This window comes from Desmodus rotundus, chromosome 5 (genome assembly GCF_022682495.2).
Source record: "Desmodus rotundus isolate HL8 chromosome 5, HLdesRot8A.1, whole genome shotgun sequence".
NCBI classification, from domain to species: Eukaryota; Metazoa; Chordata; class Mammalia; order Chiroptera; family Phyllostomidae; genus Desmodus; species Desmodus rotundus.
The window spans coordinates 122790597-122805041 of record NC_071391.1 but is presented as its reverse complement, the minus strand read 5'-3'; the positions used below and the strand labels follow the sequence as shown (position 1 = coordinate 122805041).

At 34.6% G+C, this 14445-nt stretch overlaps 1 protein-coding gene across 1 annotated transcript in view; it reads left to right on the top strand.

Annotated features, from left to right (window-relative positions):
* The window catches only part of THADA (THADA armadillo repeat containing), a 282735-nt gene that overhangs the window by 65207 nt on the left and 203083 nt on the right, over positions 1–14445 (top strand). The window contains exons 24-25 of the mRNA XM_053924401.2: positions 2995–3108; positions 7512–7634. Coding sequence (XP_053780376.1) covers positions 2995–3108; positions 7512–7634 — 237 coding nt within the window. The remainder of the gene's footprint in view (positions 1–2994; positions 3109–7511; positions 7635–14445) is intronic.

The window sequence follows — 14445 nt, the reverse complement described above, 5'->3', positions numbered from 1 at the left end:
AGATAAAAGCATACGACACATATTGCTTTGCCCCTTGCTTTTTTTCATTTAACGTTATATTGGGTTGGCCAAAAAGTTTGTGTGATTATTTTTTCTGTAAAATAAATGACATTTCACTTTCACTTTCACCAACAACTTTATTGATTTGGATATTTTGAGTATGTTGGCTATCTCCTCCTGTGTGGTATAACGTTGACTGTTCTCAATTAATGTCTCGATTTGATCACTATCAACTTCCACTTGTTTACCCAACTGTTGAGAATCGTCCAGCAAAAAATCTCCAGCACAAAATTTCACAAACCACTTTTGACACATTTGGTCAGTTACAGTACCTTCTTCATACACTGCACAAATCTTTTTTTTGTTTCAGTTGCACTTTTACCTTTTTTGAAATAATAAAGCATAATATGCTGAAAATGCTATTTTCTTCCATCTTCAGTATTAAAATGGCCGTGCAAAAACTCACCAATTTTGATGGGTTTTTTATATTTCTTTTTTGAAATTTTTATTTATTTGTTTTTAGAGATGGGAAGAGGAGAGAGAGAGAAATTGATGTGTGAGAGAAACATTGATTGGTTGCCTCTCACACACGCCCCAACTGGGGACTGGCCCGCCACCCAGGCATGTGCCCTGACTGGGAATCAAACTGTCAACCCTTTGGTTCTCAGGCCAGCGCTCAATCCACCGAGCCACACCAGCCAGGGCAGTTTTTGTTTTTTGTTTTTAATGCATGCTGATAGGACAGCTGTCACAATACAGTCTAACAGAATTGTTTCCAATGAAATTAGAGAAACTTAATGCTACTAGAGCCATCTTATGGGAAAAAAATAACTTTTTGGCCAACCCAATACCTTAAAGATTGCTCCATATCAGCATTCCTAGATATTGCTATTGGATAGGAACATATTTTATTTTCACATTGTTAAAATTAAGAGACTATCACCTTTGTGAATCCAGAGAATTCACAAATTCCTCACAATACTAAATGAGACCCTGACCTGAAAAGGTCTTTGTTTAATAGTAAGATAGAATTCAGAAATAGGGGTGGTATAATAAAGCAATGAAAATAAGTGAAATGAAGTTTCTGGTTTTTAGTGCCCATACATTTTTTCTTTCTCCTCCTTATTCTTCCCTCAAATTCCCAAAGTTATGATTTTTTTTTGTGACAATGGGCAACAGAGGTTGTTGATTTGATTCAGAGACCATTAGTTCTGCTGGATAGATTTTGGTGACTTTCAGAAATCAATCCCTCTCTGATCTGACCCATTCTGGGTCATTGTGGTTTGTTTTCCTATCTGTAATTCATTCTGACCTAGTGTATTTTTTCCTCGTTCATCTGTCTGAGGACAAACGTTAATGCAATGGCAAGGTCGCGTTGCATGTTGGTGCTATGGACTCATTCCACCTCTGGTCCCCCCATAGTACTAACTATTGGTCTCAGTGATCAGGACGTGCACTTTTTTAGCCTTTCCTTGGGAAAAGTGCCATACTGCATGCACTCAGCTCTTAGAGGGAAAAGCCGTGGTTCCCAGAAGACATTTCACTAATTGCATATAGCTTTCTTATTTATTTCAGTTAAGTAAAATCGAAATTATTAGAAAAATCTGCTCAGAGAGGCCCCATTTCCCTTAGCATAACTTACCGATAAAGTTATATCCCTTTTCTGGTGGGAACCTCTGCTGAGTGTTAGCTGTGGGGAAAACACTGCCTACTTAGTTCAGGAGCTTTCCTTTTGTCTAGACAAGCATAATTTTTTTAAATGGTCATGAAAAAACAGTGGATATGTTTTATAAGCATAAATATACTGTGAGAAATTTCTCTCTTAAACCTAACTTATTTTACATGTATATCTTTCCTTTCATGTGTTTTATGGATTATAAATGCTTCAAAAGAAACTGAGCACATCGAAACTTTTCACTCATGGGAGCCAGTAGCAGCATACTTAAAGAAATACTGCTGTTCCTCATAGCCCTACAGAGCCACTAATCTATATTCTGTCTCCTCAGATATGCCTGTTCTACACATTTCATGTAAATGGAATTGTATTACACGCGACCTTTGGTGTCTGTCTTCTTTCACTTAGCGTAATGCTTTCTTTAAAAAGTTTTTTTAGTTATTGATGTTTTTAGAGAGAGAGAAGAAAGGGGAGAGAGAGAGAGAAACATTGATTTGTTGTTCCAATTAGCTTTGTGTTCTTTGGTGGATTCTTGTATGTGCCCTGACCAAGGATTGAACCCACAACCTTGGCATACAAGGATGATTCTCTAACCAACTTAGTTACCCAGCCAGGGCCTCACTTAGCATGTTTTCAAGGTACAATCACGTTGTGGCATGTGTCAGTACTTCATTCCTTTTTGTTGCCTCAAATGGTTTGATGTCCTATTTTTATGTTCATTGAACATTGGCAAAATGTTAGGCACAAAGTAAATAAGCAGCTCTTGAAAATTGAAATATAGGACCGCTTTCAAGGTTGTAGTATTTTCTTTTGTCCCATACAGTTTCCAGTGCTACAATTTGATAGTCCTCCAGGTAGAAACTCTTTTGTGAAGAGTTAAATAATTGATCGATCTATAGGGAGTCTCCAAATTCTTAAATTTAATTCTGAGGTGTTTTTGTTGTTGTTGTTTAAGTAAAGAATATTTTCTTGTTGGGTAAATTTGTTTCTAAAACTGACTTGCTTAGTTTATCTGAGACCTGCCACCTAGTTGTGATCATAGAAGAGTTGTCAACAAGAGCCATTCTCAACCTCTTAGAATTACATAATTAACAAGCAAACTAGAAGTGACCTTAAAGATTCCATGATACCACCTTTACCTAATTTTACAGGTGAAGACTCTGGGGAATGAAGAGATTAAACTACATGCTCAAGGGCACATGGCGTAATGGACTTGCATGATACTACGTGTTTTTATAAAAGGGATTTTGCGTTTTGACGTTGATTCTTGGAAGTAGCAAAATGAGAGCCATGTTAATTTTTGCTTTGTTTTTCCATAGGCGCTGTTGGCATCCGAACCTAAGAAAGGCAAAATGGATTTGTTGAAAATAACGATGAAAGAGTTAATCTCTTTGGCTGTGCCTGCTGATGACTCACTGAGTACAGTCCCCCAGGTAATAACAGACGTTACATAAACACTGCTAGGAAGGCAGTGGTTTTAAGTCTTTGCTGTACAAAAAGAAGAAAACAGAAAAGTACCCACTAAAGATCTAGAACTCTTGACGATAGGACAGACATTTGAAACTCATTCAGGTTTTGGGTTTTTTTTTTGGTTTTGTTTCATTTTGGTCTTTCCTGTCCACAACAGAAACTGTTGCTTTAATTGATATATATTGACCAAAATGAACTACGTACTTTTAAACTCTGGTGAAAACATCCAACTTAGTAGATATTTTGTAATACTTTTCAATACATTCAATACATTTCAAAATTTAAAAATGAATGCAGTATCACTTTAAAATTACATGTGGGCTTCTTCAAGGTGATCTACATTTTGTAATTGAGCAGTTGAATCTTTTCCTAAAATGTAGTGTCTAACTTTTGGTATATTTAGATTTTAGTTTTAGCTAATACTTAGTCCCTTTTAGTCACTGCTAAAGTTGGGTTAAGTATGTGTGTGTATGAGTGCGTGAAGTTGGGTGAAGTGCCCCTCACAGCTCTGCTCCACTCTACTCTGCTCCACCCCACCCCACCCCACCATAGTAAATGCCCATCAGATACTTCTTATCTAGGCTTTCTGGGCAAATGCTTCATAGTAGGACATTCCTGCTCATCTGTGGGAGGCCTGTGCTATGTCAGGGAGCAGAGTGAAAGCTGAAACGTACAATAAGTACATATGGTTTTATTAATCACCTTTCAAAAATGATCATTTTAAGATATTTTCCAATAAAATGTGAAAAATACAACTACTATTATTTTTCTAAACTATCACTTTTAAAAGGTACTGTTTTTTGTATATGAACTTCTAAAAATAATAGAGTTTGGTTTTAAAGAGTACTGAATAATTATTGCCCTACTCTCTCCTTCAAGATCATTACTGGCATTTTCATGATCACATTTATTAGATTAGTAAAATATTTAAATTTGTCTGTGACCAGTCTCTAGGTGTTAGTTGATGATTTGCTCTCCTTCTCCCCTACCATGGTTTATTCTTTATTATTTTTATTATGTATCTGTGAAGTATTTCAGCATATAAAAAAGTCCAGTGAGCCCTGACTGGAGTGGCTCAGTTGATTGGGCGTCACACTGCGAAGGAGAAGGTCCCTGGTTGTATTCCCTGTCGGGGCATGTGCCTGGGTTGCAGGTTTAGTCCCTGGTAGGGACACAAGCAAGACGCAGCCGATCGAGGTCTGTCTCACACATCAGTGTTTCTCTCCCTCTCTTTTACCCTCCCTTCCCATGTCTCTAAAATATAAATAAATGGAATCTTTAGGAAAAAAATAAAGTCCAGTGAATAATGAACATCCATGAAACCAATTCCAAGTTTAAGAAGTAAAACATTGTAGATACAATTGTGTACATTGTGGCTTCTTCCCATCCTATTCCCCGTTCTTCTTCCTCAGCTATAATCACTAGATAAAATCCTTCTTATGCATTTTTTTCATTTTTATGACTTTTTTTTTACATGAATGATATCATCTGCACATTTTTTTATAGTTTGTGTTTTTTAAATCAACATTTTTTAAGATTGGTAAAAGCCAACTTTTTTTTATTTTTTAATTGTTATTGTAGTTTTTCCATTACTATTTAACCCCCTTACACCCCACTCCCTCCTGCAGTCACCACACAGTTGTCATGTCTGCAAGTCCTGTTTCCAAGTTTATTTTAATTTCTGAACGGTGTTTCCTCTTACACAGTCTTGCCTTTCTGCTTGGTGTGCTACGGTGACCTGCTGTAATACAACTAATGACTTGTCTGCAAATTCTCTTGAATTTTCTTTGTAGGTAGTTTGTTTTACCTTCCTAATTTTTAATCTTTAAACCATTTTTGTTATCTCATTATTCTGCCTGGAAATTGTAGCATAGTTTTGTGTAGAAATAGCAGGTATCTTTATGTTGTTCCTGATATTTGCTGGATTTTAATTTGTCTTGTATCTCATTAAATAAGCTGAATTTTATTGAATGCTTTCAAGCACCTTTTGAGATAAATCTTTTCTTCTAGAATTTGAAAATATCATGAGTTATATTGACTTTAATATAATACAACCTTGGCATACAGAGAATGAGCCTCCAATTTTAATATGATGAATTTTTTTACATGTTGCTAGGTTCACTTAAAATTTTTCTAAAAAATATTTTTGCATATTTCACTGTATCCATAAGTGAGATTGGAATGTGGTTTTCTTTTTTCGATACTATACCTTTTCTTATTTTTATGTAAAATTTTTTGAAATATACATGCAAAGACATACAATTCATAGGGGTACCTCAGTAAAGTTTTATAAAGTGAGCACGCTGGTGTAACCAGCAAGAAGCAGAACACTTGAGCCTCCAAGAGCCCCCTCGTGCTCCTTCCCAGTTACCACCTTTTCCCAGAGGGGAAGGAACCACTGGCCTAACTTCAACACTTTAATGTTGGTTTTCCCAGTTTTTTGGAATTTTATGTCAGTGGAACTGTACATTGTGTACTTTTTTGATAAGGTTTCTTTTGACCAACATTGTGTTTATAATATCCACCCATGTTGTACTATTTTCATTACTATTTAATATCATACAATTTATCCATTCTTCTATTAAAAAACATGTGGGTAGTTTCTTTTTATTTTGGATTACTAAGAATAGTACTTCTAAGAACATTATTGCGCTTGCCTAATGGTGAACGATACACGTGCATTTCTTTTGAGTAGATGTCTAGGAGTGGTTATTGGGTATGTGTGTATTCCGCTTTCACAGTTACTACTGTTTTCCCGAAGTCATTGTCCTAGACTGATAAAATAAATTTTGGAGTCTTTTCTGACAGTTTATATGTGATTGAGATTATCTATTCTTTGAGTATTTGGTAGAATTCATCCATAAAATAACATGAGTATATATTTTTTTTCATTATTGTGGTTATTTTGTTGGGATTTTTTCCCCCTTTTTGGTCTGTGGGTAGTATTTTTAACTATTGATTTTCTTTATATGATGGAAATGATCTATCTAGCTTTTCAGTTTCTCCTTGAGTTTGTCTTGATAAATTTTTTTTTCTAGGAAATTGTTCATTTTGCTTTAATTTTTCCCATTGATGAAGGCAGTATTATTCATAGTATTACTTTTGCTTTATTCTCTGATGTATCCATAATCATGTCCTCTTTGGTATTTATGATATTATTTTATTCTCTCCTTGCTTAGTCTTGTCAGAAGTTTGTTTGTATTAGAAAGAATCAGCATTTCTTTTGTATTAATCAGATACTTAGTACATTCATTTTTAGTCTTTTTTAATACTAGCATTTATTAAATTTTTTAAGTTTTACTTAGCGTGTACCCCACAGGGGTTGATGGTGTAGCATCTTCATTTTTGTCCAGTTCTAAGTATTAAAATTTTTTTGACAAGTGTTTAAACAGTCAGTTTTGAAAGTATTTTAAGAAAATTGATTTCCAACTCTTTTCCACTGTGATTAGAGCATAAGCTGTAAGATACTAATTATTTGGTATAATTTGATACTTTATTTGTGGCTAGGTTTGAGGTCATTTAAAAAAAATGAATGTTTCGCCCTTATGGGTGTAGTTGCTTAGGTGTCCCACAAAGCAAAAAGTCGCCAGTTTGATTCCCCGTCAGGGCACATGCCTGGCTTGTGGGTCCCTGGTTGGGGCACATGCTAGAGGAAACTGGTTGATGTTTCTCTCAAACATTGATGTCTCTCTCCCTCTCTCTTTCCCTCCCCTCTCTCTAAAAATTAATTAATTGAGAGTGAATGTTTCATGAAAAGAGTGCGTTGTCTCTGTCAGGTGCAGGATTCTACATATCTGTTGGATCAAGCTACTTTTTTATTACATTGTTCAAATTTACTAACTTTTTAAAAACTGATTTGTCAATTATTAGGTGTGTTTTATTAAAATCTACTGTATTTTGCCATATGTAATGCACACTTTTTTGCCCACATTTTTGAGGGGAAAACAAGGGTACACATTATACCTGGGTAGTACTAATTCCGTATGTATATAAATATTTTTAATTATTTTATTTTTGCTTGTGTGTTAAAAGTATAGCTCTAGAAAGCCATAACAATGTCCATATGCAAAATAATACCCTGGAATATGGTAATCAGTTTCGCTTCTAAATACAAATAAACAAAAAATTGAATTAAATAATTAAAGTGAAAAAATTTTTGTCCTGAAAGTTCAGGCCAAAAGCATGGGTGTGCATTATACACAGGAGCACATTATACATGGCAAAATACGGTATTTCATTTGTCTGTTTCTTCTTGTAATTTGATAATCTTTTTTGTTTTGTTAACGTGGCTATGCTATTAGGTGTGTACATATTTAGAGTTACCACCATCTTTAACCCACAACTGATTTTGAGCTTTTTATTCTAGGTTCATGCTTTAAATATCCTTAGAGCCTTATTTAGAGATACACGTCTGGGAGAAAATATTATTCCTTATGTTGCTGATGGAGCTAAGGCTGCAATTCTGGGCTTTACATCACCAGTCTGGGCGGTAAGTGCTTTTGCCATTTCCTTGCCTTGGTTTAATTTTACTTGTGAATAGTGTTGAATAAACTAACCTTTCACTGAATGATAAAAATATATATACAGCATTTTAGCAAGGAGTTTCTTTAAAGGATAAATTATCGGATCAAGCAACATTTTCACTCTTGGTATTTTATGATTGCGTTCTATCTGTTTGTTGGCTTATTAACTGTAACTCTTTGTTTTCTTATTTTAGTGATTTCTTTAGAGGTTATAGTCTATAACTTTAACATCACAGTCTACCCCTCAAGTGATACTGTACCGTTTCACTTAAAGTGGAAAAACCTAGCAATAGATACTTCCATTTTTCTCCTCCTAGTCTTTGTGATGTTAAAAATTTTGCTTTTATGTATGTTGTAGATCCATATTATATTATTATTATTTTTGTTTAAGCTGTCATTATCTCTTTTTTGAAATTTACCATTTTAACTATTTTTAAGTATGCAATTCAGCAGCATGAAGCATTCACACCCACAGTGTTGTGCAGTCATCACCACTGTCTATTTTGAGAACTTTTTCATCATCCCAAATCAAAGCTTTGTACTCGTTGAACAGTAACTTCCTATCTCTCCTTTCTCCTAACACCTGGTAACCAGTGTTCTATTCTGTCTCTGTGAATTTGCCTATTCTAGGTAGCTCATATAGATGAAATCATACAATATTTGTCCTTTTGTGTTTGGATTATTTCACTTAGCATGTATTTTTAAGGTTCAGCCATATTGTAATATGTATTATAATTTCATTTCCTGTTAAGGCTACCTGATATTCCATTGTATGTATATATAACATTTTGTTTATTCATTCATCTGTTGGTGGACATTTAGATTGTTTCTTTTTGGCTACTGTAAATAATGCTTCAGTGAACTTTGATTTACAAATATCTGTTGGAGTCCCTGCTTTCACTTCTTGTATGTGTATCATATGGTAATTCTACACTGAACTTCTTAAGGAATGTTTAACTGTATTGCACAGTGCAGCACCATTTTATACTCCCATCAGCAATACACAGACGTTCCATTTTTTTTACATTCTTGCCAACACTTGTTATTTTCTGTTTTGTTGATATAATCATCCTAATGGGTGTGAAGTAGTAACTTATTTTGGTTTTGATATGCATTTCCCTGATGATTAGTAGTATTGAACTGAAAGCAAAATGGCTCTTAGTATCTTAATATGTCTTTCTTTTGGATGCTGTGGGCTCTGGGTATCTATGTGTTGAATGATTGCTATAAATATACTCCATTGAAAGGTAAAGAAACAAACAAAGCATTAAAATGGGTGAGGTTAAATACTGAGTCACTTTTTTCTTTTATAATATGATTACTGTCCAGAAACTTTTTGATTCAGAACTCCAAAGATAGCAACACCCAGTATATTTATTGGATTTAAGAAAATAAACTTATACATATTTTTTCATGATTCTTGGGAGAAACACCATGATATTATTATTATCCTATATCATTATGCCTTCTAAAATAAAGGAGACAAACCTATGGTTTGTAGGTGTTTGACATGTAGCTTTAAAAAAAAAAGACTGGCAAGGGTAGAGAAGAAAAGAAGCTAGACCTTAATACATTACTTTCAGAACAAAGAATTTTCTAGAAACGCAAACTTTCCAATTAGCTACACAAATCGTTTCATAACTATATGATAAATCTCTAATTGAAAGTCAGTATACTGCAGTGTAACTAAAGGCACAGACACCCCATGTAAAGCGGAATCCTTAAAGCTGCCACCTCTTGCCTGGAAAATCGTGCATCTTCCTGTAAGACAGCCGCCTGAAATTCTGTCTAGGAGCGTTGCCCAACTGTGACCGAGGACACAGTGTCTACCTTATGCATTTACAGGAAGTGGAGCAATACCTGTGTACTGTCTGTCAGCTGAGTCACAGAAGTAGGAATGTGGCTTGACCGTCAGGAAAGATAGAGATCATGAAACTAATTGCCAGAAATATTGTTTTTTTTCCAAGCCATTAGTTTTGGATGAACAAAGAAATGTTCTCTGTGAAAGGGTTTTTAGTGAGTGAAACCTGGTAACTTTTCCAACTTTTTAGCAAAACTAAAAATATCAAAAGAATGTTTCATTTATTTACAAAGTCTTTTTTGAGACTTTTTAAAAAGTAACATATGTGCACTTCACATGGAATGTTTTCTAGGATAGACCACATGTTAGGACACAAAACAAGTCTCAGTGAATTTAAGAAGACTGAAATCACATCAAGCATCATCTCTGACCACAATGCTATGAAAATAGAAATCAACCACAAGGAGAACACTGAAAAACACAAAGACATGGAAGCTAAATAACATGTTATTAATTAATAAATGGGTCAACAATGAGATCAAGGAAGAAATCACAAGATACCTTGAAACAAATGAAAATGAAGACAACAATCCAAAATCTGTGGGACACTGGGAAAGCAACCCTAAGAGGGAAATTCATAGCATTACAGACCTGTCTCAACAAACAAGAAAAAGCTCAAATAAACAGTCTACCTTCACACTTAAAAGAACTTGAAATAGAACAATAACCAAAGTCCAAAGTAAGTAGAAGGAAGGAAATAATAAAGACCAGAGTAGAAATAAATGAAATAGAGTCTAAAAAAATGATACAAAAGATCAGTGAATCCAAGAGCTGGTTCTTTGAAAAGATAAACAAGATTGGCAACCCTTCAACCAGACTCATTAAGAAGAGAAGAGAAAGGACCCAAATACATAAAATCAGAAATGAAAGAGGAGAAATAACAACTGACACCAAAGGAATACAAAAGATGGTAAGAAAATGTTATGAACAAACTATATGCCAACAAGCTGGACAACCTAGACGAAATGGATAAATTCCTAGAAACATGCAATCTTCCAAAACTAAGTCAGGAAGAATCAGAGAATCTGAATAGACAGGTTACACACCTCTCCTTCTCAAACTGTTTCATAAAATTCAAGAGGAAGGAAGGCTCCCAAACTCATTTTATGAGGCTAGCATTATCCTAATTCCAAAACCAGAAAAAGACACTACAAAGAAAGAAAATTATAGCCCAATATCCCTGATGAACGCAGACATTAAAATCCTGAACAAAATATTAGCAAACCAAATACAGCAATGCATCAGAAAGATCATACATCTAATCAAGTGTGATTTGTTCTGGGAATGCAAGGTTGGTAAAACATTCACAAATCAATAAATGTGATTCAACACATAAATGAAATGAAAGATAAAAACCACATGATCATCAATAGATGCAGAAAAAGCATTTGATAAAATCCAGCACCCATTTATGATAAAAACTCAGCAAAGTGGGATTAGATGGAACAGACCTAAACATAATAAAGGCTATATGTGACAAATCCACTGCCAGCATCATACTCAATGGGCAAAACCTACAAGTGTTCCCTTCAAGATCAGGAACAAGACAGGGATGTCCACTTTGACCCCTCTTATTCAACATAGTACTGGAAGTCCTAGCCACAGCAGTCAGACAAGAAGAAGAAGTAAAAGGCATTCAAATTGGAAAGGAAGAAGTAAAACTGCCATTATTTGCAGGTGACATGATATTGTACATGGAGAACCCCAAAGATTCCACCAAGAAACTACTAAAACTGGTAATTCAGCAATGTAGCAGTATACAAAATTAATATCCAGAAGTCAGTTGCATTTTATATGCCAATAACGAAATAACAGAAAGGGAAATCAAGAAAACAATCCCGTTCACAATTGCTACAAAAAGAATAATATACCTAGGAATAAACCTAACCAAAGATGTAAAAGACCTGTACTCAGAAAATTATAAGACACTGAAGAAAGAAATAGAAGATACAAATAAGTGGAAGCACATACTGTGTCCATGGATAGGAAGAATTAACATCATTATAATGTCCATACTGCCCAAAGCAATCTATAGATTCAATGCAATTCCTATCAAGATTCCAATGACCTATTTCACAGAACTAGAACAAATATTTAAAAAATGAACATGGAACCACAAAAGGCCCCAGAAAGCAATAGTGATCCTGAGAAAGAAGAACAAAGTTGGAGAAATTATGCTAACATCATCAAACTATACTAGAAGGCCATAATAATCAAAACAACCTCATACTGTTATAAAAGCAGACACATAGATCAATGGACAGAATTGAGAGCCCAGAAATAAACCCACACCTTTATAGTCAATTAATATTTGAGGAAACAAACACATACAATGGGCTAAAGATAGTTTATTCAATAAATGGTATTGGGAAATTTGGACAGATACATGCAGAAAAATGAAACTAGACAACTTTCTCACACCATACGCAAGAATAAATTCAAAATGGATCAAAGACTTAAACGTTAGACCTGAAACCATTAAAATCATAGAAGAAAACATATAGGCAGCAAAATCTCGGACATTGTTTGTAGGAATATTTTATCAGATATATCTCCCCAGGAAAGGGAAACAAAAGGAAAAATAAACAACTAGGACTGCATCAAACTAAAAAGCTTTTGCATAGCAAACGAAATCATCAACAAAATAAAAAGAGAGCCCACAGAATGAGAGAACATATTTGCCGATATATATAATAAGGGGTTAATATCCAAAATTTATATAGTACTTAAAAAACTCAACCCCTAAAAAACAAGCAACCCAATTAAAAAATGGGCAAATGACATGAATAGACACTTCTCCAAAGAGGACCTACAGATGGCCAATAGACATATGAAAAGATGCTCAACATCACAATATCAACAGAGAAACGCAAATTAAAACTACAATGAGATATCATCTCACACCTGTCAGAATGGCTGTCATCAATGAATCAACAAACAAGTGCTGGCGAAGATGTGGAGAACAGGGAACGCTTTTGCACTCTTGGTGGGAATGAAAATATAGCCCCTGTGGAAAGCAGTATGGAGATACCTCAAAAAATTAAAAATGGTTCTGCCTTTCCACCCAGTGATCCCATTTCTGTGAATATATCCAAAGGAACCCAAAACACTAATTTGAAAGAACATAACCACCCCTATGTTCATTGCAGTGTTATTTACAATCGCCAAGATATGGAAGCAGCCCAAGTGTCCATCAGTAGATGAGTGGATAAAACAACTATGGAACATTTACACAATGGAGTACTACTTGGCCATAAAAAAGAAAACTTTACTCTTTGCAACAGTATTGATGGACCTGGAGAATATTATGCTAAGTAAAATAAGCCAGAGAAATACAAATATTACGTGATTTCACTCATGTGTGGAATCTGATGAACTAACATGGAAAATGGCTACAGACTCATAGATGGAAAGCAGGATGACAGCTAGTGGGGTGGGTGGTTAGGGATGGAGGGACTGAGCAAAAAGGGAAAAGGATTCATGAATATAGACAGCAGTGTGGTGATTGCTGGGGGGAGGCGGGTATAACAGGACTAAGTAATGGAAAAACTAAATATTAAATTTGTAAAATGTAACACATGTACTACAGAAATTTTGAAAATAAAAGAAAGCATAAAAAAGTAAAAGTCACCTTTTAACTACCATACAGTTATAATCGATTAGCATTCTGATGCATTTTCTTTCTCTTATATGTGGGTTTTACATGTGTGTAGTACTCATACACACATGTGTATCCACAAAAGACTGCATAAATATATATGTAACTGCTCACTTATAGTTTTATTTTGGGAGAATCTTCCTTTTTAACACTGATTATAAAGGAATCTTGTTGTTTCTACTCAGTTTGTTTGCTTTACTAGAGAAAATAAGCATCATAGATATAATGATCCATATATTTATTTAATAGTTTCCTGCTTCAAAAAACCTAACAAAATTGTAAATTAACATAATCAATGAATGTGGAGAAGTCTTCATTTTACAAAACAATTTGCCACAGAATTCTCTGTTGAAGTCATTTAAAGAGTGATTTTTTTTTTCTGAATGCATGTGAAATACTGGTTTGATTTACAGAAATCTGATTTGTACACATTTTCTCAAGAATATATCTTATGCTTAATGGTGACTACATCTGTGCTTCTAACAATTATTTTTTTCTGATAAGTTAGGAAAAAATACAAGTAAAATGAACTTAATTTTAATTTTTCAATAAAGGAACATTTCCAGGAAGCACGTATGTATATATTTAATTTGTTTTTACAGATTCCTCAGTCTTTCGTATTGAGACCATATAAATCTCTTGGTCTTTACCACCTATTTGGCATTTTTAAAATAGAGGGGAAATGTATTGTTGTAAACATATCAGACATCAAGCACAACTATGGTGTTACAGATGATATATTTAGCACTAGAAAGAGAGAGATAAATAAGACATAACCGTAATAATGGCTACCTCATTGAGTATTTTCCATGTACCTGGCATCATTTACATTGATATCTCAGTTAATGCTTGAGACAGCCCTTCGAGGAAGATTCTATTATTATAATTCTCTTTTTGCAGATAAGGAAGACAAGGCTCAGAGAGGTGAAATAACTTTGTCAAAGGGCACACAACTGTCAATCTGCCTGACTCCCGAATGGGTGCTGTTATAGGGCAAAATTTTAGGTGTTATACAGAGAAGGTGCCTTTTACTTATCTTGTAGGTTTTTGGACCTGTTCCTTAGAGAGCTGGAGATAGAGCCTAGTTGCTAGGGTTTTATTGAGTGGTACAAACCTAAAGCAGCAAGAATAAAGAAAAAAGGAAGTGAGGCAAGTAAAGAGGAAAGATACCAAGCAGTTCTGAACCTTGCTGGGAAACTGAGCTGGTTGTATAGTCACGTGATATATCTTCTAGCCAGGCCATGTGAAACTTAGCCAC